Source organism: Procambarus clarkii, chromosome 32 (genome assembly GCF_040958095.1).
Source record: "Procambarus clarkii isolate CNS0578487 chromosome 32, FALCON_Pclarkii_2.0, whole genome shotgun sequence".
Taxonomy (NCBI): domain Eukaryota; kingdom Metazoa; phylum Arthropoda; class Malacostraca; order Decapoda; family Cambaridae; genus Procambarus; species Procambarus clarkii.
The window spans coordinates 20,758,014-20,783,655 of NC_091181.1; the positions used below are offsets into that span (position 1 = coordinate 20,758,014).

At 47.0% G+C, this 25,642-nt stretch overlaps 1 protein-coding gene across 5 annotated transcripts in view; it reads right to left on the minus strand.

Annotated features, from left to right (window-relative positions):
* Positions 1–25,642, minus strand: part of LOC123759295 (UDP-GalNAc:beta-1,3-N-acetylgalactosaminyltransferase 2) — a 339,864-nt gene that overhangs the window by 135,379 nt on the left and 178,843 nt on the right. For 4 of the 5 annotated variants that reach the window (XM_069335009.1, XM_069335007.1, XM_045744158.2 and 1 more), the window contains one exon: positions 4,328–4,557. In XM_069335009.1, the coding sequence (XP_069191110.1) occupies positions 4,328–4,557 (230 nt within the window). Of the gene's footprint in view, positions 1–4,327; positions 4,558–4,597; positions 4,775–25,642 lie in introns of all 5 variants that reach the window. The other variant, XM_069335010.1, reaches the window with a different exon arrangement.

Sequence of the window (25,642 nt, forward strand, 5' to 3'; positions counted from 1 at the left end):
TCTTTTCTCTCTTTTTTTCTGTTCATTGTCTTCTCCTACGTTCCCTCGTTTTCCTCTTCTTATTATTTTCTCATTCTCTTTCGGTGGTTATAATAGGAACTGCCTCGTATGGGCCAATAGGCCCTCTGCAGTTCCTACCACTAGCCCCTCTACTACACTTTACTTTGCTCCTTTGCTCCTCATCTCTCGTGCCTATTTATTGCCTGTCTCTACTTCCTCATCACAATCGACTTGAGAATGGTCCAGGACGGACCGAAACGTCGCCGTCCCTTCACATTCTAGTGTGTGGTCTGGTCATCATACTTTAGCCACATTATTGTGACTCATCGCCTGCATCAACCCCAACGGCCTTGCAGTTGGGGTAGGACACCACATACTCTGGAAGACGCCTCGACCACGCCGACGCGACGAGGTCCACCTCCAGGCGCCCATATGTCCGGCAGAGCAAACTGAATGAGTCGGCGTTGACTGTTCATTCCGTGGAAACGGGAATGAACCAGGACAGGACGTCCGTCGGATGTTGGACACCCCCTGAACGTGAACTGCCAGGAGAGCAAAACCCCAAGAGCTCAGTAGATGAGTCACCCAAAGCGACCAGCCCCAAAGAGCGAAAGACCACAATGAACCCCCTCAGTTCATGCAATCAATCACCAGGGAGCATTCCGAATGAAGCCGAAAAGTTGAACTGCGAGCGACCCGAACCCTCCAAAGCCAATACCACACTGTCGCAAACTCCTGCACTGTGCTGTGAATCTCATAGAAAGACGGACCCCACCACCCCTAGCCAGACTGGTGAGTAGTCCAACCAGGCTACCAAGAGGGCCAACATGACTACTATCCCCTGGTAAGTCTCCAAGCATGCCAGGACCTGGAGCAACAACTGAACCAGTGGGAAGAAGTACAGGTAACCCCATCATGACCAGTCCAGCCGAAAGGCATCGACTCCGATGGCCTCGCAGGGTTTTGCAAGCATTGGTCACAAAACCCTAGCCAAGAGACGGCGTGTCCTTGAGCATATCGAGCGAGGGCTCGTATAGGCACCACAGCACTGAACCCCAAGAAGTCCGAAGAGAAAGCCGGCGATGCAGCAGTCGATGCAAGGGCCCCCGGGATCTGAACCCAGAGATCGCGAGAGCGGTGGAAGGAACGTCCCTGAAGGAAACCAAAACAACTGCCAATGCCAGATCCGATCCAACGGGTAGACCAGCATGGCAAAGTTCAGACTCCCGCACAGCTGCTCGAACAACCAACGAGTGATCCGGGTGTCCCTCTAAAAACAGCCAAAGGTAGGGCCACAGCCACAGCAATGCCACCAGAGGGAGAGACAAGGAAGAGGTCTGAGAGACCCATACAAGACCCAACCAAGTCCGAACCTGAGAGGGAACCAAATAAGACTTCCTCCAGTTCACCAAGAATCCGAACCTGGCGAGCTGGAAAAGAACCAAATCACTGGCAAGCAGACACGCAGACCGGCTGGAAGCCAAGACCAGCCAGTCGTAAGGGTAAGCCAGAACCTGAGCCTCTAACAGATGCAAGTGGGTCACCCCGACCCAGGTAAGGCATGTGAAAACGCGAGGTGCCATATTCAAGTCGAATGGAAGGCAACGAAAGCCGTAAGCCTGATGCAACATCATAAAACTGAGACAGTCCTGGACCCCCAAATGAATCGGAACATACCAATACGCATCCCAGAGGTCCAGGGACACCATCCAAGCACCCAGCTCCAAAAGCAGCTGGACCTGGGACAGAGTAGTCATCCGAAAGGAGAGGGCAAAGACTCAGGGGTTCAGACGGGACAAGTCCAGAATGAACCTCAGGTCCACACAGTCCTGTTTTAGAATGTGGAACAGGTGGGAAACCCACCTGATGGACACCTGCTTGATGGGTTTCTGAGAGTTCTACTCCCCAAGCCTGGCCCAAGCATGACTTGTGAGAGCTTGGTCCACCAGGCTGTTGCTTGGAGCGGCCCCTGCAGAACCACATACCCTCCACAGCCCGGTTTGTCTGGCACTTTTTTTAGAAAACAATCTAGTTTTCTCTTGAAGATGTCCATGGTTGTTCCGGCAATATTTCTTATAGTCGCTGGGAGGACGTTGAACAACCGTCCAACGCCGTCGTTGTTGGCATTGGCAACGTGCGTCAAAACAACACCGTCGTTTTGACTATGCCCATGCGTACCCACTTCAGGATGACTCGACAGCGCAGGGGAAGAGGCCTGCCTTGCCAGCGCCGAATCCCAGAAAGAGGAGGAGCTACCCAGTGCCACCGCAGGCTAGAGGAAATGACCCGAAAAGTCAGAGAATCATGGGACCAGGCGTGAGCAAACAGCATGAGCCTCCCCCCCCCCCCACTGCCCTCTCAACGGGGAGAACCGCGAAAGTGCTGACAACCCTTACGAGAGACCGGACCAACACTCAGAGCGAGCCCTGCGCCGACCAGATGTCGACGGTTCTGCAAGAGGGGTTGGCCCTGAATCTGGCACAACAAGCTTACGACGACTGAAGGAACCCCGAGTCCTAGCATAACCCTTCTGGGCAGGACCACCACGAACCTCCAGGAGAAACAACAAGTTCGACATAGGCTGGCAACTAGACGAGGCCGCCTGCAGAAAATGCTCCACCGCACACTCTGCAAACAGCAACAGACAAAAAAAAAAAAGAGACAAAAACCAAAGAGCTAGGGCCCAACCAAATTCCAAAGAGTAGACAAACACCGCCTGATGGCACGCCAGGCGAGAAGCAAAGAACAGAGACACTGCCTCCCTCAGAACTGGCGCATAAAACTTCAACAAGGCAGCCGACGCCTGAGCCGCCTGGGCAAGCGTACCGGACGCTGGCCTGGAACCCAGATCCTCCACATCTACCTCGAGCCAGTCCGAAGACAGCTCCAATTGGGAAAAGAAGCGCAAGACCAAAGCCAAATGCCCACAGGCACGCAAATCCTCGGCCACCAGGGGGCGCCAAAAAAGAGAGGGAACCTGCACGTGAAGCAGTCTCCAACGAAAAGAAAGGGCAGTCTGCCAGCCAGGATGACTCCGGCACCTAGTAACACACCCAGTAAGGAAAAAAAGAGGAGCTAAACTCAAAAGAAGAAGGATCCAGTATCGAGGCATAATCCGGGTCTCACAAGAGGTAAGCCACACGGGCCTCCTGCACCTCCCTCGGCAGGATGCAGGAAGCCGAAAACCTCTGGAAGGAGGGAACGAGGAACCCAAGGGAATCAGGAACCAAGCCTGGGGAGGAATCGAACCCCATATCAAACTCATACAGGGAGGGGGATAGGAAAACCCCTCCCCCTGTAACAACAAACCCCGTGCAGAGGGTACTAATACCCTAGCGGGGTCAAACAGGGCCCAAGCCCCCCCCGCCCAAGTCAACTCTTCCCCAGCCCAGGGATCCTCCATTGCAGGATCCGGGGCCGAACCATCCTCCAAACCCTCTGCCTCTGGAGAAAAGGTAGAGTCTACCAGAAAAGCAGGGATGAAGGGGGGGCCTGCTGGCGTGACCCAAAAGCCCCAGGAGGAGGAACAGGATCGAATGTTTCCTCCGCCAATCCGGAAGGGGCTGTCCCCGAAACCGGGAGTAGGATGAACCCCAGCAGGGGAAGGATAAGAGGATACGGACGAAACCAGAGTCGAGGCGACTAACACCCCTAAGAACAGGTCCCTATAACCAAAGCGGGGCAGCCGTGAGGCATCCAGAAAGACAACCAACCTAGCACATTGCAGCAACTTAAATAGTGCATGTAATGCTGAAGCTACCTGCAGCTGAATATCAATATCAGTGGACTGGGTGAAATGGAGTACAGTACAAGCAAGGAACACCACTCGCACGACTCCGGGTCAAAGATGTCATTGACCCAACAAGCAGCATGGCGGAGGCAAAGACAGTGAGTGTCACCCTGAGATAAGGTGACAGAGCAACCTTCAAACTTGCACAAATCGAGATGGGACTCAGATACAAAGATAAAAGATACAAAAGTTTGACAGAAACAAACTATAAGCTGAGCCCCTGCGACGTGTGCAATCATGGGGACCTAGTGGAAGGCCACGAAAATCATACAAGTCTAATATATCTAATATATACGGTCTAATATATACACAGCCTGGTATAACTCTGGGGAGCTGAAGGGGCACTCCACAGAAAATTTTTTAACACACTATTAAACTCAGAACTGGTATCTGTATACTTCAATATAACACAAATTGAGGCTGTATGCACAGGCAATCTCAAAATTCCTATTAGTTTGTATACTGTATACATAAACTGATAAACAAAATTACGCATGCAGATAGAGAGGTAAAGAGTTGCTTAAAGTTATTGCTAACCTGTCATGAGATATCCTGCACCTGAAGGAAATGTTGGGTATGTTGGAGAGGGATAATCTGTGTCAGCCCATTTCCCATACACAGGCACAGAACGATGATAGTGAAACTGGGACCACAATGAAGGAGCAGTGTTACTCTCATCATTAACAAATGTTTCCAGGTGATGGATATTTAAAATGGTGTCATCATCTATCTTCATTATATATGAAGCATTATACTTGCTAGTTACCCTGAAAAAAAAAAAAAACAGCATTGAATATAATGAAATACCTTATTCTGGATAACCTCCGGTGGCTCCCTGAAGAATCTCAGTGTGATGGCTCCCAACTATGAGGTTGCATCAGCTGCCGAGTTCTGTTTGAGCTACTGGGAATCAGAGCGAGAACCTGGCAGCCTTTCACTGAGGCCCAGAGAACAGGAGACACTCCACCATCCCGCCAGGAAAACCTCCAGAAAGTCAATGAACCAATATAGATTAATGCTGAGTTCAAAGAGAAAGAAGACTCACAATTGCCAAATGAATTTCCCCAAACAATGCAAACAGACGATTGAATCTCTCAAAACTAGAATGAGTTCGTTAGTATTAGCTACCCCTCTCTCCTCCAGTTGTGGGGAGGGAGCCAGAGCTCCAGGTCACCTCCATTCTTTAAAACCAATTCTGGAGCAGATGTGAAGAGACATTCCTAACACTGATGTGACAGAATTTAACTCTAACCTTAGACATCTAATACTAGAGAGCAGACTGAACAAAAACCACCTAATTATTTCTGGGGACTTTAACATTGATCCTTTGCAAGCCTGATAACCCTCTTGTTGTTAGTTTCCTCAACTGTATGGATTCCTGTTTCATCATACCCTTAATCACTAGACCTACTAGAATCACGGATAGTACTGCCACAGCTCTTGATCACATCTGGACCAACATAACCTCTCTGCTTACTTCAGGGATAATCACTGATAGCACTACAGACCATTACCCCACATTTCTCCTAACCAACATTCACAAACCACCTCTAGATACAATGAAGATAAGCTTTAGGCTGCATAATGAAACTTCTATAGGCAATTTTATAGCTGCTGCCGCTAATATCAACTGGGAGTCCAAATTAGGTACCATATGGGACATCAACCTAGCAGTGCAATCATTTCTTCAAAAAACTCTCAGCCTTTATAACACCCACTGTCCTATGCTAACGAAACAAGTCACAACTAAAAGGCTAAACAATCCTTGGCTTACAAAGGGGATACTTAAATCAATTAATAAAAGACATCAACTTGAGAAGAAGTATAGGTTAGGTATCGTCTCCAAAGAACTTTAAAAAAACCAGCGTTGAATGTAATGAAACGCCATTTTCTGGGTGAGACCCGGAGGCTCCCCGGAGCTTTACCGGCTGATATGCTAATGTCAGACTTTGGCATCAGTCATGTGTATGGAGTTCTAGGGCCTACCGGGGACCACGGCCAGAACCTGGCCCCCTCAGAGAGGCAAGGGGAGCAATGGCCTATAGAAACCCCCGTGTGGTTGGAAGCATTCTATGTCTGCCATCGACCGGGTCAAGCATCCAGAAAGGTAAGCACTCCAAAACAAACCCCTATTCTGGTGAAAATTGCTACCTAAAGCCGAACTAGTGGATAGAACTCTTCAACAGAAAACAAGGAAACTAGTATGACGTCATACGTCACTGCGCCGTTGTCTGCGCAGCTCCCCCCTCCCCGGGAGGGGGAAGGGGGAGCCCCAGACTTCCCACGCCGGCTATCCACCCATCAGTTCTGAGGCTGGATGTCAAAACACGCGAAAAACCGCCGACCGGAGGGAGGGAAGGTTGCCGGGAAGCCTCCGGGTCTCACCCAGAAAATGGCGTTTCATTACATTCAACGCTGGTTTTCTGGGGGGAGCCCCGTCGGCTCCCCGGAGCTAACTACCCACAGAGGAAGGTCAAAGGTACAGAACCGGGAGGCGGACACCACGTACCCCCCAAGGAGGCAAGACAACCGGCAGCAAACGCCAACCCAAGGCGCCACAGCCCCGAAAAGTCCCGGGAACAACACGAGAACAACGAGCAGCAAGGCCCCTGCACGAATACCAAAAATCCATGCCCGAAAGACCGCAAGGCCACGTCGCCCAGACGGCAGCGAGAGCAGCGAAGCCACGAACGTCACAGGCATGAGGGAAGAACACAGGCAGCTTAGCAGCAAGAATACGGCTGACCACCCGGGACACTATCACCAGCGAACCGGGAAGAACAGAACCGGATCAACGCAAAACGCGCTCCGGACCCAAACGCCGTGGCACGCAAACAACAGTGGAGGGCCACCACTGAACACCAAAAAACGACACACCCCCGGCCCGACCAACGAAGCACCAACAAACCCTGGACCCCTCCAGAATGCAGCAGCCCCACCCCGTGCCGGAAAAGATGGAGACTGCTGCCACCGAACAGCCAAAACGCTAAAACCAAAGGAGCAAGAAAACTCAGCGACTCAACCCCAAGAGGCAAAGGCCAAAAGGAAAAAGCCGACGAAAAAACACACCGGAACCGAAGGAGCACTACCAACCGAAGAGAAGACAGAGCACGCTGACCAGAGACCAGGATGGTGCAAGCGGCGCACGAACAGGCCGGAGGTGAAACCATGCACAAGACAGCAGACTAACGGTGCAGAAGCAACACCAAGACCAAAAGCAAGCTGAAGCGGCTCCGCCCGCGCCGCACCAACAGAGGCGACAGTATGTGGCAAGACAACAGCCCCCAACCCCCACCAGAAAACCAAGCCGAGAGTAAACCAAGCTAACAAGAGTAACCACCTAAGAAGGGACAGGAAAAGAAAGGACCGCCAAAATACCCCATACTGCCGCCAAGAGAAGCACGCAGGTGGGACACCTACCACGAAGCCACCCGACCACCAACCGGAGGCGAGACAGCGAGGCAGAACATAAGCAGCCCCGACAAGGCCCCTCTGAGCCCAGGAAAAGGCAGAGCCGCGGGAAGATCTCGGGCACGACCACCAAAACCCAGGCGGCACAAGGAGATGGAACGTCTGCCGAACAGAAAAACTCCCCAAAGCATGCAAGCCCGCCAGGAGTTCAGAAACGACGGGTCCGACACGAGACATCGCAAGACCCCCCCAAAAAAAAAAACGGCAGGGCAAGCTAGGAAACCAAAGAAGGCGGAAGGGTCGCCCCCAGCACAGTACCCAAACCAAGGGGTACGAACAACTGCAATAGACCGAGACAAAGAAGCACATCACAGGACACAGGCTGACAAACGCCTAAGAACACACGCAGAACACCCCTGCTGCAGAGGAGGTAGGAAGAAAGAGCAGAAGCACAAAAACCCCAGGAGAACAAGCAGGGGTGGACAATCAGGCAGGGACAGAAAAACCCCCACGCAATCCCCAGGCACAAAACGGCAGCAAAGTGCCACTCCACAACCGGAACAAGGACACGCCACTGTGAAACACGGTACCAATGCACACGTGCAGCAGCAGCAACAGGCACCACTGCAACATGCAACATGTAAATAGCAACTCCCTTCTGCAAAGGCAGAGAATGGAGCAGGCAGACCCCAGACAGGGCCAACGGAGACACGACAAAACCCTGCAGGCCCAGAAACCTGCACCAGGCGACCGACGGCGGAGAAACCCCGCTCGATACCTGCTGGATGAGGTACTGGGAGCTCTTTTTACACCTCAAGCCTGGCCCAAGGCCAGGGTAGACCGGCCAGAGGGTTGCCCACCAGGCAGCTGCTAGGAGCAGTCCACCGGCCCACATACCCCCACAACCAGGACGGGCCGGAACTGCCATACGAAAACAGGCTAGTGCGCCCTGGAAGTCCACGGACGAACCAGCAAGAAGGTGTATGCTCGCAAGTAGGTCGTGTACCAAGCACAGACCTCTGATGGTAATACAGTGTTCCCCAAATGTGCCAATAGCACCACAGCACTCCACTGGTACTATCCCACAAGTTCTACCAGATAGGCGGGACCCAAGAGCCAGAGCTCAAATCCTGCAAGCACAGCCAGGAGCCTAACCAGGTGAGTACAGAACCAACCCTACAACCCCCACACCTCACATTAAAAAAGGAGGGTCCCCTGAATGACTCCAGCATGGGTTGGACATGCACATGAGGGGGACAGGAAGGGTTGAAAAAGGGACAGTCACTGGTGTGCGAACGGTCTCAGTCGTACAAAAATATACCTAAATAAAGACAGGTATATAAACAACTCCGCATCCAGCGCCCGGCCAAAAGACGCTAGACCGCAGAAACTCACCTGGCGAACGGTGGCACGAACTTGACACGACTCAACCGTGCCCAGAACCTGGGAGCACCGCCAGGTGAAGACGCCTGACCCGGACCCTGCCGGACTCGCAGGAGAGCAGGGAGAGGCGAAGGAGGCGGTCCACACCCATGACACAGGGAAAACCGCGGTGTCCTCCACACAACTGGGAACCAGGACACCCCCGGCGCGAAGGGGCACATACCGCAGCCAGGGAGAAGAACGAGAGGCGAAGCACTGTAGCAAAAAGGACGCAAAACACCAGCACTGAAACACCGCCCAGACCAAAACAAACTCCACGGCGCATGCGCATAACACGCTGGCCGAACCGCACATACTCTCTGCGGGAAGGCGCCAGCCAGGACTACTGCACGAGAAAAGTAGCCAAAAGAGGAAGCAGGAACAATAAAACCGGCTAAAGAAGCAAAGAGCCCAAAAGGAACCCAACCGGGCGACAAGTAGCCCAACCGGGCGACAAGTAGCCCAACCGGGCGAGAAGCAGCCCCAACCGGGCGACAAGCAGCCCCAACCGGGCGACAAGCAGCCCCAACTGGGGGACAAGCAGCCCCAACCGGGCGACAAGCAGGCCCAACGGGGCGACAAGCAGGCCCAACGGGGCGGCAAGCAGCCCAACCGGGCGACAAGCAGCCCAACCGGGCGACAAGCAGCCCAACCGGGCGACAAGCAGCCCAACAGGGCGACAAGCAGCCCAACAGGGCGACAAGCAGCCCAACAGGGCGACAAGCAGCCCAACAGGGCGACAAGCAGCCCAACAGGGCGACAAGCAGCCCAACAGGGAGACAAGTAGCCCAACAGGGCGACAAGTAGCCCAACAGGGCGACAAGGACGAGGAGCCGACAGACGTTCCAATAATGTGGGAAGAAGCGAAAAACCTTCCCGTACCCTCGAGAACACAGAAGCCAACACTAGTCCCGAAGGCACACGAAGGCGCAGGTGCACCCGAGATCAGAAGTCACGCAGAACCCCATCGAACGGGGAAACATGACGAAAACACCGTCCCAAAAAGGGGTGGGAGGAAACATCCACCCACAGGACGGAACCAACCGACTCGAAGGCCAAGGAACCGAGCCCGGGGAGGGGCCGACGCCCAACAGCACGTACGGCGAGTGGGGAGGAAAGACCCCACTCCGCGTAACCACAAGCCTCGCTTAGAGGGGTATAAAAACCCCCACGGGGTCCAACAGGGCCAAGGCCCCCCAAGTCAGCCCCTCCCCAGCCCCAGGAACCTACCCGACAGGCCCCGGGAACCTACCCGACAGGCCCCGGGGCCGAGCCGTTCCCCCAAAGCCCCGGCCGTACCAGAAAACCGGGGCAGCTGTGAAAACACTAAGGAAGGGAGCCCACTGGCAGACTCATACAACACGGCTGGAGGAACAGGCTCAAATTCCCCCGTCACTACCCCGGAAGGGGAATTCCCCGAGACTGCCTGAGTCTCAACACCACCAAAAACCTCGCCCCGAACCTACAGAGACGGTAAGGAACCGGATGCAGGCAGGAAGGGTGATCCAGGGGAAAGACAAGGGGGCGTGGATGGAACCAAAGCAACCAACACCCCCAAGTCCCAAAACGAACTACAACGGGGCAGCCCCGGGGCTCCCGGGGAGGAAACCACGAGAACGTTGCCACCACCAAGGCTCAAGTGCAACGCCCCTGCTGCCCGCACCTGCTTTGTTAGCACAACTGGGTAACCGAGCCACAACGAGCAACCAAACTCGCAGGACTCCGGGTCGAAGGTGTCACCGACCCCACAGGCAGCAGACGGAGGCAAAACAGAGAGTCACCCAGAGACAAAGGGTGAGAGCAACCCTCAAACTCGCTGGAAGCGAGGGGGGGACTCTGGGGTCACATCCATCGGACCCGCGCGCCCCCAGGGGTTTCCCAGGGTCCCGAGCATTTACTATAAGAGGACTCGCGCTCAGGTAATCCCAGGCAGGGTACTGCTAACCGGCACCCAAAGCTACCAAACAACTTTCTAAGAGCTGAATCCCCAGGACGTGTACACTCACAGGGACCTAGCAGGGGGTACCACCAGAAAATACTCAGAACACAAGGGACACAAGGGGCAAGAACGAAGGCAGACCCCCCCACCAGGTAGATAAACAAAAAGAAAAAGAAAACCCCGCAAGAGGACAGCGTACCCAAGCGGAACAGAGCCGACCGCTATGATTGGTAAAGACAAGCTGCACAGTACCCTGCGCCCCACCAGTGCAAAAACTGCCCCTTACTCTAAGGCGAACAAGGGAGACAGAACACCCGAGCACACAAAGAGCGGCCGAAAACCAAGCAGTAAACGGCCAAGCAGGGGCAGGACCCAAGGAACTTGTGGAAGGTGGCCACAAACCCCAAGGGCAGTACTTACAGGGCACCTAGGGAAGGGAACCCAAGGCGCATGCAGCCCGAGTACTGGAGAATCACTCCCGGCTCACGCACCACCTAGAAAACAGACACCACACTCTAGGTACAGTGTTGAAACAACCACTGGAGCCGGAACACATAACCGTTGCCCATAGCATCAGCCGAAGAACTGATGGGTGGATAGCCGGCGTGGGAGGTCTGGGGCTCCCCCTTCCTTCTCCCGGGGAGGGGGGAGCTGCGCAGACAGCGGCGCGGTGACGTATGACGCCATACTAGTTTCCTTGTTTTCTGTTGAAGAGTTCTATCCACTAGTTCGGCTTTAGGTAGCAATTTTCACCAGAATAGGGTTTGTTTTGGAATGCTTACCTTTCTGGATGCTTGACCTGGTCGATGGCAGACATAGAATGCTTCCAACCACACGGGGGTTTCTACAGGCCATTGCTCCCCTTGCCTCTCTGAGGGGGCCAGGTTCTGGCCGTGGTCCCCGGTAGGCCCTAGAACTCCATACACATGACTGATGCCAAAGTCTGACATTAGCATATCAGCCGGTAAAGCTCCGGGGAGCCGACAGGGCTCCCCCCAGAAAATTACTCATCATTACTATCTAAAATAATTAGAAGAGCCAAAATTAAATACTACGAAGATAAATTTACTCATACAAAGGGCAACATCAAGAAAACATGGAGCACAATTTCACATATATTGGGATCAAAAAGGATTTTAAATAACAAACCAATAATCCTGTCCAATAACGATGGTCTACTTTCAGCCACTGATACTGCTATTGAATTCCATAGGTTCTTCTCATCCATTGGGTCATCCCTTGCTAATGATATTCCATCTTCCAGTACTAATGTTCAGGACTATCCTACAGGTAACTACCCACAGTCTCTGTTTGATACCTGGTTGATGGGGTTCTGGGAGTTCTTCTACTCCCCAAGCCCAGCCCAAGGCCAGGCTCGACTTGTGAGTCTGGTCCACCAGGTTGTTGCTTGGAGCGGCCTGCAGGGCCACATACCCACCACAGCCCGGCTGATCTGGAATTTCTCTTAGAAAACCGTCCAGTTTTCTCTTGAAGATGTCCACGGTTGTTCCGGCAATATTTCTTATAGTCGCTGGGAGGACGTTGAACAACCGCGGACCTCTGATGTTTATACAGTGCTCTCTGATTGTGCCTATGGCACCTCTGCTCTTCACTGGTTCAATCTTGCATTTTCTTCCATATCGTTCACTCCAATACGTTGTTATTTTACTGTGTAGATTTGGGACCTGACCCTCCAGTATTTTCCATGTGTATATTATTTGGTATCTCTCTCGTCTCCTTTCTAGAGAGTACATTTGGAGAGCTTTGAGACAATCCCAATAATTTAGGTGTTTTATCTCATCTATGCGTGCCGTATTCTTTGTATTCCCTCTATTTCAGCAATCTCTCCTGCTCTGAAGGGGGAAGTGAGTACTGAGCAGTACTCGAGATGGGACAACACAAGTGACTTGAAGAGTACAACCATTGTGATGGGATCCCTGGATTTGAAAGTTCTCGTAATCCATCCGATCATTTTTCTGGCTGATGCGATATTTGCTTGGTTATGCTCCCTAAAGGTTAGATCGTCGGACATCATTATTCCCAAATCCTTGACATGCTGTTTTTCTACTATGGGAAGATTTGATTGTGTTTTGTAGCCTGTATTATGTTTCAGATCCTCATTTTTGCCGTACCTGAGTACCTAAAATTTATCACTGTTAAACATCATGTTATTTTCTGCTGCCCAATCGAAAACTTTGTTGACATCTGCTTGTAGTTTTTCAATGTCTTCAGCAGAGGTAATTTTCATGCTGATTTTTGTGTCATCTGCAAAGGACGACACGAAGCTGTGACGTGTATTTTTGTCTATATCAGATATGAGAATAAGGAACAGTAGCGGTGCAAGGACTGTACCTTGAGGTACAGAGCTTTTAACATCGCTTGGACTCGATTTTATCTGATTGACTGTTACTCTTTGTGTTCTGTTCAACAGGAAATTGAGTATCCAGCATCCTACTTTTCCAGTTATTCCCATTAACCTCATTTTGTGAGCTATCACCCCATGGTCACATTTGTCGAACGCCTTTGCAAAGTCTGTGTATACAACATCTGCATTTTGCTTTTCTTCTAGGGCGTCTGTGATTTTGTCATAGTGATTGAGTAACTGTGACAGACAGGATCTTCCCACTCTAAATCCATGTTGTCCTGGATTGTGCAATTCATTGTTTTCCATAAAACTAGAAATTTGATTCCTAATCACTCTTTCAATCACTTTTATTATGTGTGATGTTAGTGCAACTGGCCTATAATTTTTTGCCAAGGCTTTACTCCCCCCCTTGTGCAACGGAGCTATATCTGCAGATTTAAGTGCTGCTGGTATCTCCCCTGTATCCAGGCTCTTTCTCCATACTACACCGAGTGCTCTCGCTACTGGTACTTTACATTTCTTTATGAATATTGAATTCCACGAGTCAGGCCCAGGAGCTGAGTGCATAGACATATTATCAATTTCTCTTTCAAAGTCTTCCGAGTTTGTGGTAATATCCGTTATATTATCTGCAGCTTGAATGTCATTCATAAAGAAGCTGTCTGGGTCATCAACTTTCATGTTGTTTATTGGTGTGCTAAACATAGCCTCATACTGGCCTCTTAGAATTTCACTAATCACTTTGTTGTCCTCTGCGTACGTACCTTCATTTGTAATTAACGGTCCAATACTGGTCGAGGTTTTGGATTTTGATTTTGCGTATGTGAAAAAATATTTCGGATTTTTCCTTACCTCTTGTATAGCTTTCTGTTCCAATTCCATTTCCTCAGACTCATATGATCGCTTCAACGTTTGTTCTATTTCTTTGATCTCCCTGCTTAGGCTTGTTTTCGTTGCTTGTGATAGTTGTGTCTGCCGAAGCATTTCCGTTATTTTTTTCCTTCTCCTGTACAGTTGTCTGCGTTCTCTTTCTAGAGTGGTCCTCTTTCTGCCCCTCCTCACAGGCACATGCTTCAAGCAGACCTTGTAAGCTTCAGCTGTCAGTTGAGCTATTCCCTGTAATTACCTAAGTAATTACCTAAGTAATTACCTAAGTGTAGTTACAGGATGAGAGCTACGCTCGTGGTATCCCGTCTTCCCAGCACTCTTTGTCATATAACGCTTTGAAACTACTGACGGTCTTGGCCTCCACCACCTTCTCACTTAACTTGTTCCAACCGTCTACCACTCTATTTGCGAAGTTGAATTTTCTTATATTTCTTCGGCATCTGTGTTTAGCTAGTTTAAATCTATGACCTCTTGTTCTTGAAGTGCCAAGTCTCAGGAAATCTTCCCTGTCGATTTTATCAATTCCTGTTACTATTTTGTATGTAGTGATCATATCACCTCTTTTTCTTCTGTCTTCTAGTTTTGGCATGTTTAATGCTTCCAACCTCTCCTCGTAGCTCTTGCCCTACAGTTCTGGGAGCCACTTCGTAGCATGTCTTTGCACCTTTTCCAGTTTGTTGATGTGCTTCTTAAGATATGGGCACCACACAACAACTGCATATTCTAGCTTTGGCCTAACAAGTCATGAACAATTTCTTTAGTATATCGCCATCCATGTATTTAAATGCAATTCTGAAGTTAGAAAGCATCGCATAGGCTCCTTGCACAATATTCTTTATGTGGTCCTCAGGTGATAGTTTTCTATCTAGAACCACCCCTAGATCTCTTTCTTTATCAGAATTCTTTAAAGATTTCTCACATAATATATAGGTTGTATGGGGTCTATGTTCTCCTATTCCACATTCCATAACATGACATTTATTAACATTAAATTCCATTTGCCAGGTGGTGCTCCATATACTTATTTTGTCCAGGTCTTCTTGAAGGGCATGACAATCATCTAAATTTCTTATCCTTCCTATTATCTTAGCATCATCAGCAAACATGTTCATATAATTCTGTATACCAACTGGTAGATCATTTATGTACACAATAAACAACACTGGTGCAAGAACTGAACCCTGTGGTACTCCACTTGTGACATTTCTCCATTCCGATACATTGCCTCTGATTACTGCCCTCATTTTTCTATCAGTCAGAAAATTTTTCATCCATGATAGAAGCTTACCTGTCACCCCTCCAATATTTTCCAGTTTCCAGAACAACCTCTTATGTGGAACTCTGTCGAAAGCCTTTTTTAGGTCCAGATAGATGCAGTCAACCCAACCTTCTCTTTCCTGTAATATCTCTGTGGCTCGATCATAGAAACTGAGTAAATTCGATACACAGGATCTTCCAGATCGAAAACCATACTGTCTGTCTGATATTATATCATTTCTCTCCAGGTGTTCTACCCATTTAGTTTTGATTAGCTTTTCCAATACTTTCACTATTACACTTGTCAATGATACAGGTCTATAATTGAGGGGGTCTTCCCTGCTGCCACTTTTGTAGATTGGAACTATGTTAGCCTGTTTCCACACGTCTGCTACGATTCCTGTACACAGGGATGCCTGAAAGATCAGGTGAAGTGGAATGCTGAGCTCAGATGCACATTCTCTCAGAACCCATGGTGAAACGCCATCTGGGCCAGCTGCTTTGTTCTTCCCGAGCTCCTTTAGCATATTTTCCACTTCATCTCTAGACACCTCTATCCGCTCTATGTTGTTCTCTGGAATTCTTATTGTGTCTGGTTCTCTGAAGATTTCATTTTGTACAAACACACTTTGGAACTTTTCATTTAATGTTTCACACATTTCCTTTTCATTTTCCGTGAATCTGTTTCCCAATTTGGGAGTTTTGTCGCTTAAGACCGTCTCCCATTGAATGGTTGCAAGGTCTCCACTTATTTTTTCCCAGTCAATCCTCCTATTGTTGAAATTGAATTGATTGAATATATATTCCTTCTCGCTTGTTGGGTCTCTTAGACCTACTACCGTTATTTATGCTAGTTCGCACTTCAATGAGCTTATGGTCTGAGTATGAAGTATCTGAGATTGTGATGTCTCTGATTAGTTCATCATTGTTTGTGAATAACAAGTCTAGTGTGTTTTCGTTCCTAGTTGGTTCTGTAATCTGTTGATTGAGCGAGAATTTGTCACAGAATCTCAAAAGTTCTCTGACCTGTGGTTGGTTATTTCCCGGGTCATTCCCTGCTATGGTATTTGTGTTTGCCATTCTCCATCTTAAACTCGGTAAATTGAAATCTCCAAGGAAGATAATATCTGGAGCTGGGTTTGCTAAGTTATCAAGTATGTTCTCTATTTTGTGCATCTGCTCTGTGAATTCCTCAACTGTTGTATCTGGCGGTTTATATATTAGAATAATAATTAGGTTTAGTTTCTCTACCTTAATTCCAAGTACCTCTACCACCTCATTAGTTGAGTTTAGTAGTTCTGTGCATACCAGGTCTTCTTTAATATACAGACCTACTCCACCATTTGACCTAGTTTTTCTATCACATCTATATAAATTATAATTAGGAATCCAGATTTCACCATCCATGTAATCTTTTGTATGAGTTTCCGTGAATGCCCCAAATATTGAGTTTGACTCTAATAGGAGGCCATTTATGAACTTAACTTTATTTCTTGACTTTGGCTTTAAACCTTGAATGTTTGCAAATATGAATGATTGTCCATATTGTGTGTCACTTCTGGAAGGTTTTGGTAGTTCTCCCTCCTCTCTACCCTGACCCAGGGTGTGTTGTTGTGGCAATGGTTTGTCCAGTTTTGGAAGTGATACTGGGGAGTGTGGTAGTCTCTGTGTAGTTGGGGGGGTGTAGTATGTGTGGGCTTGATGACGAACCGTAGTTCAGTTTTGGGCATTTCCCCCTCTCCATCCGTACTCCTGCCACGTTTATGCCTGTCTGTTTCTCCCTCTGTTTGTGCCTGCCTCTAAAAAAATTTTAGGGCTATTATATTGGACTTCCTCTATTATATAGCGCTGTGTACCTCTGACGTGGAAATCGGGGCAATGAAGATTGCAGCATTTCCTCTCATTAACTGAGAGTTTGCATAGCTTAGGGTGAAAATATCTACACTCTGTATCAAAACGACATCTGCCTTTCCCTAACCAGTTTCGGCATTTCCATGGGTGCATGAATGAGCATTCCGTGCCTCTGGGCCCATATCTGCACTGTCCTTTTGCATAATACCTGCAAATATTTTCATCTGTGATTGTATTATTCTTGCTTGTACCCATGCACGACTTGGCTACCTCTGTGATTTTTGTTCCAACTTTCTCGTTTCTGCATTCATTCTCGGTATTGCCCGTATCGTTTTCCTTGTTGCTTTCGTCTTTCTCATTTGTGTTCTCATTCGTCTCATTTTTTCTCTCCTTATTCATATCACCAGTTTGCTCTACAATATTGATTTCTTCATTTTTGCCTTCATTTTTGTGTACCTCGACACTATGTCCTTCTGCATTGCTACATTGACTCTCTAAATTCTCAGTCCCTGGGTTGTGCTCAGAGTTCGTTGCTGTCTTTATATACTCTGCATATATTTCTGGTAGTTTTTGTGTGAATTGTAGCCTGTGTACTTCAGGAATGTTATTCATTAGTTTGGTAATGTTTTCCCACATCTGTCTGTTTTTTGACAGATCCAGTAGTTACCTTCCCGGTTTGCATATTGTGTAGGTAATCCTGTACAACTCAGGTGAAATCTTATGTTACAAATGCTACATACAATGCCTACAATACTCCTCCGAAGTGACTTAAGGCAGCCTCCACACACCTCCATGTTGGGTTTGTGATGTTATAATATTAATATTATATGCATATATTTATATTATATGTATGTATATATAATATGTATACAGTATATATATATAATATGTATACAGTATATATATATAATATTACATATGTTTATATGTTCAAGTTTATGTGGGGGTACTTATCGCCTTGTGGAGAAAATATGGTCCTACCATGATGGTGAAATATGGATCTCAGAGTACAATCTTTTCAGATGTGATAGGAAACACCAGCTTCAGGGTGGGGTCAGCCTCTACATCAAAGACACACTCATCTGTACTGAGCTGTTAAACACCTCAAATGATATGGTGGAAGTGCTGATAATCAAAATAGAGATTCTAAATGTAGTTATTGTCCTTGTATATAAGTCACCGGAGGCAAACCCTCAGCAGTTTAAAGACCAACTAATGAAAATAGAACACTGCTTGGAAAACCTCACAAATCCAGCTCCGAACATCATCCTGCTTGGGGACTTCAACCTACGGCACCTGAAATGGAAGCACCTGACTAATACAGTAATATCAGAAAGAATACCAGGAAGTAGCCTAAATGAACAGGCACATGCAAATGACCTGCTACGGATGTGCGACAGGTTTGCCTTAAACCAGCAAATAGTAGAACCAACTAGGAAGGAGAACACGCTGGACCTCATTTTCACTAATAATGATGAATTGATCAGGAACGTAATGATTACAAATACCTGTTACTCAGATCACAACTTAATTGAAGTTATGACAACCATGGGGAGTAGACCTTCAAAACCAGTCCAGATTCCCAGTGGAGGAGATTTCAGCAAATTCAACTTCAACAATAAACAGATAAACTGGGAGCAAATAAACCAGGACTTCACAGAAATAAACTGGGAAGAACAGCTAGAAAATGCAAACCTGAACCAGTGCCTAGAAAAAATAAGCTCGGTAGCACTAGAAATATGTTCAAACTACATACCCCTAAGAAAAAAGAGGAAGAGATGCAGATTGGAACGGGAACGTCGTTCCCTATATAGGCGAAGAAAAGGAATCGCGGAACAACTTGAGAGTCGCACCCTATCTCAAGAACGAAGAAGAAGGTTAGGTAGAGAAATAGAAACAATTGAACGGAAGCTACAAGAATCATACAAAACCCAGGAGAGGCAAAGAGAGCAAAAGGCCATCAGTGAAATAGAGAAAAATCCAAAATATTTTTTCTCCTATGCAAAATCAAGATAAAAAACCACATCTAGTATCGGGCCCCTGCGAAAGGGAGATGGAACTTTCACCGATGACAACAAAGAAATGAGCGAGCTACTGAGGAAGCAGTACGACTCTGTTTTCAGCGAGCCATTAAACACACTAAAGATTGATAACCCAAATGAATTTTTCATGGATATGATACCAACATCAAATCATATATCACACGTCACCCTATCCCCACTGGATTTTGAAAAAGCCATAAACAGTATGCCTATGCACTCTGCACCAGGCCCGGATTCTTGGAACTCCATATTCATAAAGAACTGTAAAAACCACTATAGCAGGCCCTCCACATTCTGTGGAGACATAGCCTAGATACTGGCGTTATTCCTGATATACTAAAAACAGCAGAGATATCACCACTTCATAAAGGAGGAAATAAGGCAGAGGCAAAAAATTACAGACCGCTAGCACTAACATCGCACATCATAAAAATTTTTGAGAGAGTGCTAAGAAGTAAGATCACAAAATACATGGAATCACAGAATCTCCATAACCCCGGACAACATGGTTTCAGAACAGGGCGCTCTTGCCTGTCGCAGTTGCTGGACCACTATGATATGGCATTAGATGCTATGGAAGACAAACAAAACGCTGATGTAATTTACACAGATTTCGCAAAAGCTTTTGATAAATGTGACCATGGTGTTATTGCACATAAAATGCGTTCAAAAGGAATTACCGGAAAAATAGGCAGATGGATCTACATTTTTCTGACCAACAGAACCCAATGTGCAGTAGTCAACAAAATAAAATCCAGACCATCAACCGTGAAGAGCTCAGTCCCCCAAGGTACTGTGCTTGCTCCAGTACTTTTTCTCATCCTCGTATGGACATAGACAAGAACACAACCTATAGCACTGTATCATCCTTTGCAGATGACACTAGGATCTTCATGAGAGTAGGCAACATAGAGGACACGGCGAACCTCCAGTCAGATGTAGATCAGGTCTTTCTATGGGCTACAGAAAATAATATGGTGTTTAACGAAAATAAGTTCCAGCTCATGCGCTATGGAAAAAATGAAAATATAAAAACGGAAACCACGTACAAAACTCAGGCAAATCATAATAGAACGAAAAGGCAATGTAAAGGATATGGGTGTACTCATGTTGGAAGACCTTCCCTTTAAAGAACACAATAAAGTAGCCGTCACAACTGCAAGAAAAATGACAGGTTGGATAACAAGAACTTTTCACACTAGAGATGCTATACCGATGATGATACTTTTCAAAATGCTTGTGCTCTCTAGAGTGGAGTACTGCTGCACAATGACAGCCCCTTTCAAAGCTGGAGAAATTGCTGACCTGGAGAGCGTGCAGAGATCCTTTACTGCTAGAATCCACTCAGTAAAACATCTAAACTATTGGGACCGACTAAAGAGCCTAAAACTGTACTATCTTGAGCGCAGGCGGGAGAGGTATATAATAATTTACATGTGGAAAATATTAAAGGGGCTGGTCCCAAACCTGCACACAGAAATAACATCACATGAGACCAGAAGACATGGCAGGATGTGCAGAATACCCCCGTTGAAAAGCAGAGGTGCAACAGGTACTCTGAGAGAGAACTCTATCAACATCAGAGGCCCGAGACTGTTCAACACGCTTCCACTACACATAAGGGGCATAACTGGCCAACCCCTCACAGTGTTCAAGAGAGAACTGGATAAGCACCTCCAAAGGATACCTGATCAACCAGGCTGTGACTCATACTTCATGGTGCAAGCAGCCGCGTCCAACAGCCTGGTTGATCAGTCCGGCAACCAGGAGGCCTGGTCGACGACTGGGCCGTGGGGACGCTAAGCCCCGGAAGCACCTCAAGGTAAAGTAACCATACCAGCTTAGTGGTTCGCTATGGTGAACACAAATGTAGATATTTATATATAATGTGTGTATAGTGTGAGATAACAGCAAGAGTAGGTTGGGAGCCGCCATTTTGGTGAGGGAGATGCATCGTCTGCACGACTTGTCATGTTGTTTACTGGTGGCCACAATGGTCTTTGGGCACCATACCAGCTTATTTGTACAGGTATGGTGAATAAAACAGGTAGATACTTATATATAATGTGTGTATATAGCGTAATAACACCACAAACAATATTGTTGGAGCTCAACATATGAAAACCCAGGTAAGGATGACCATAGAGCAGAAACAAGAGTACAGAATGTCTCTTCCTCAACAACTAAGAAAATGTGTGCATCATGGGAAGAATTGCAAACCTTTGCTGAAACGACTCACCCAAATCAAGCTGCAGTATGCCATTGCCTTAACCTATTCAATGACACTGTGATGCATCATTACAGACAAATGTTAAAACGAAGGGAAAAACAAATGTCTCTTGACAAATTTGTAGTGAGACAAACAAGCACTGAACCACAACCAGGTCCTAGTGGTATGCAGGCAAAATGTGCCAGGGAGTGCACACCAGAAAGGTCCTCACTGCCTGATGTTATAATGGATGGGGACTCCCCTTCCAAACAGTAACAACTCTCCTCCTTCCCCCTCATCACTATCTTCCATACACCATCAAGAGCCCTCCATAAAATTAGGATCAACTTAGGTACTGTATTGTAGTTAGAAAAACACATTGTATTCAGTATAAAATGTATTTGTTTGTTAATATTTTGGAGGGTGGGGAACGGATTAATTCAATTCACTTTATTTCTTATGGGAAAAATCGCTTCGACTTACGATCCGTCTCTGGGAACGGATTAGCATTGTAAGTCGAGGCCCCATTGTATATTTAAAATATTATATGTATGTATATATAATATGTATACAGTATATTTATAATATTATACATGATTATTTGTTCAACTTTATGTGGAGGTAGTCATCTAATTGTACTCACCTAATTGTGCTTGCGGGGGATGAGCTTTGGCTCTTTAGTCCCGCCTCTCAACTGTCAATCAACTGGTGTACAGATTCCTGAGCCTACTGGGCTCTATCATATCTACATTTGAAACTGTGTATGGAGTCAGCCTCCACCACATCACTTCCTAGTGCATTCCATTTATTAACTACTCTGTTATTAACTAGGTACTTATCGCATGGTGGAGAAAATGGTCCCTGTGGGATATACAGCTGACCGTTGTTGTTGTCCCAGGTTGTGGGATGGATGCCACCCGTTGGTAGTTCCTTGATTTATAACACTGATTATTTGCCTGTGTTACCCTAAGGGATTTTCTGCTTACTTTCTGGCTTGTAATGGTATTCACTTACTCTATTACTAACTCCTAAATCCACATTTCCATATAACAATATACAGGCATACCTCAGAATACGAGTTTAATCCGTTCCTGGAGACGCCTCGCATTCCGAAAACTCGCATTCCGAAGTTAATTTCCCCATAAGAAATAAAGGGAAATGAATTAATCCGTTCCTGACTACCCCAAAAACCCCACATCAAACTAAATTTTTATACCTAATTTACCTAATTCATCTAAATAAACCTACAAAACTATGTTCCAGTTATTACTTACCTTGCTGTCGAGTGCTGTAGGCGTATGGAAGATGGTGAGGAGGGGGGAGGAGGAGAGTAGTTACTGTTTGGAAGGGGAGTCCCCTTCCATAATCACATCAGGCAGTGAGGACCTTTCTGGTGTGCTCTCCCTGGGACGTTTAACCTGAGTGCCACTAGGTCCTGGTTGAGGCTCACTGCTCGATTTCCTCACCACAAATCTGTCCATGGAAGCTTGCTTTTCCCTTCTTCGCAAGCTGTCTCTGTAGTAAGGCATCACATTGTCATTGAAAAGATTAAGACAACGGCCTACTACAGCTTTCTCTGGGTGAGTCTGTTCAATGGTTGTTTGAATCTCTTCCCACATCTGACACACCTTCTTAATTACTGCAGAAGGGACATTCGCTGGTGCTGCTGCCACCTCCTCCTCCACTGCAGAATCATTCGCTGCTGCGTTGGCTTGCTGTTCCTGTTGAAGGGCTAGGAGTTCTTCGGTGGTCAGTTCTTCGCTGTGTTCTTCCACCAACTCCTCCACATCATCACCATCCAATTCCAAGCCCATTTGCTGGCCTAGACTAACAATTTCCTCAACAATAGGCGCATCATTTATAGGCTCAAACCCCTCAAAGTCTAGTTCTCTCTCACCTTCAGGCCACAATTTTCTCCAGCCAGAGATCAGGGTTCTTTGAGTCACTTCTTGCCAGGCTTTGTCAACGAGTTTTAAAGCACTACAAATGTTAAAATGCTCTCTCCAGAACTTTTTGAGGGTGAGGTTTGTGGCTTTAGTCACTTCAAAACATTTCTGGAAAAGTGCCCTTTCATACAGTTTCTTAAAATTTGCTATGATTTTCTGGTCCATAGGCTGAATTAGAGGAGTGGTGTTAGGAGAAAGGAATTTAACTGTGAGGAATTTATTGTATCTAGGCAAAAAATCATCTTCCAAGCCTGGAGGATGAGCAGGAGCATTGTCAAGGAGAAGCACGGCTTTGAGTGGCAATTGTTTCTCCTGCAGATATTTTTCTATGGCAGGGCACAGCACTTCATTCACCCACTCCGAAAAAATAAGCCTAGTCACCCATGCTTTTTTATTAGACTTCCACATCACACACAAATGGGTTTTCTGCACATTATACTGTTTGAAAACCCTTGGATTTTCAGAATGATACACTAGCAAGGGTTTAATTTTCAAATCGCCACTCGCATTTCCACACAGCACAAGCGTAAACCTATCTTTCATAGGCTTGTGTCCAGGCAAGGATTTTTCCTCCTTGGTAATGTATGTCCTCTTAGGCATTCTTTTCCAAAACAGTCCTGTTTCGTCACAATTAAACACTTGTTGCGGTAGGTATCCCTCAGCCTCTGCAAACTCTTTAAATTCGTCAATAAATCGTCCAGCGGCTGGTTTGTCTGAGCTGGCTGCCTCCCCATGCCTTGTAACACTATGGATACCACTTCTCTTTCTAAATTTTTCAAACCAGCCCCTGCTTGCCTTAAACTCTTTCTTATCTGCATCACTCGTTGCAGGGGTCTTCTTTAGAAGGTTTTCGTGCAACACCCTGGCTTTCTCACAAATAATGGCCTCCGAAACACTATCACCCCTCAACTCCTTGTCGTGTATCCAAATTAATAACAACTTTTCCACTTCTTCAAGTATTTGTGGTCTTTGTGCCGTTAATGTTCTTACTCCTTTTGCCACTTTAGCACCCATAATCTTATTTTTCTTCTTAAGTATAGTGCATATTGTTGATGTGGCTTTGTTGTACTGCCTACAAAGTTCAACAACACGTGTACCGTTCTCATGCTTCCGATGATCTCTTGTTTCTCCTCTATTGTCATCCTCACATGAGCTTTCTGGCCTTTATCCTTACCACTGGCTTTCTTGGGACCCATGGTGAGATATATAATAACAAATTGTATAGACAAATCACCAAAAATCCAACAAAACACTGAAAATCCGCGAGAAGAATTGATGTGGGGGTAGTCACTGAGCGCGAGACAATGGTAAACTGAGGGGCGGCGGGGCAGAGGGGCGACGATCGCCGAACCACCACGCGCTAGGTCGGCCTGTACGCGTATCAACAAACTCGCGTCCCGAAGTAACCCTCGCCTTCCGAGACAAATTTTTGGAGTAAATACTGCTCGCCTTCCGAAAACCTCGCATACAGGGACAATCGCATTCCGAGGTACCACTGTATATGTTGCCAGTATATTATCACTGATAGACGTCCCATACACTGTGTAGGCCTCATGCTGTAGTTGTAAACACCGCCTAGTGTGATGCCTCCTCGTGCCACAATTTTACATTTCTACTTTTTATGTGCCATTCTCTTACACTTTTAACACTCTGATGCTCTGGGTGCACATGCGCCACACTACCCCGGGTGGGTTTGGGCATTTCACGGGAGCACGCGGTAATTCTGAAAAGTGTATAATCTTTTCAACTTTGTTACCTCAATTCTCGTCCTAGGTTTTTCAATTTGGTATCATTGTGTTCGCAATAGAATTCTCTACAGGACTAAAGGCATATTAAGTCCAAATACCCAGCGTACTATCCGCAACAAACAGAGAAAGTGAGAGCATGTTACCCGGGAGTGCGCAGGACCGATAAAATGTGTACACTCCTTTCTCTTTGGTCACCTCAGTTCTCGTCCTAGGTCTTTCATTTTGGTATCAATGTGTTCACAATAGAATTCTCTATAGGACTAAAGACATATAAATTCCAAACGGTCGGCGTACCATCCACAACAAACAGAGAAAATGAGAGCGTTTTACCCGGGAGTGTGGCTCAAGAGCGATAACATTTTTACACTCCCTTCACTATGGTCACCTCAATTCTGGTCCAAGGTCTTTCATTTTGGTATCATTGTGATCGCAATAGAATTCTCTACGGGACTAAAGGCATATAAAGTCCAAATGCCCAGCGTACCATCCGCAACAAACAGAGAAAGTGAGAGCGTGTTATCCGGGAGCGTGCAAGACCGATAAAATGTGTACACTCCTTTCACTTTGGTTACCTCAATTCTCGTCCTAGGTCTTTCATTTTGGTATCAATGTGTTCGGAATAGAATTCCCAACAGGAATATATGCATATAATGTCAAAAACAGCGGCACGCTCCACCCGCCGACAAGATGAAAGTTACCAGAAAGAGAGCGCTGCACCACCACAAGGCGCCTCTCATTACAATAAAGAGCGCGGTCATACCGAAATGTGTATAC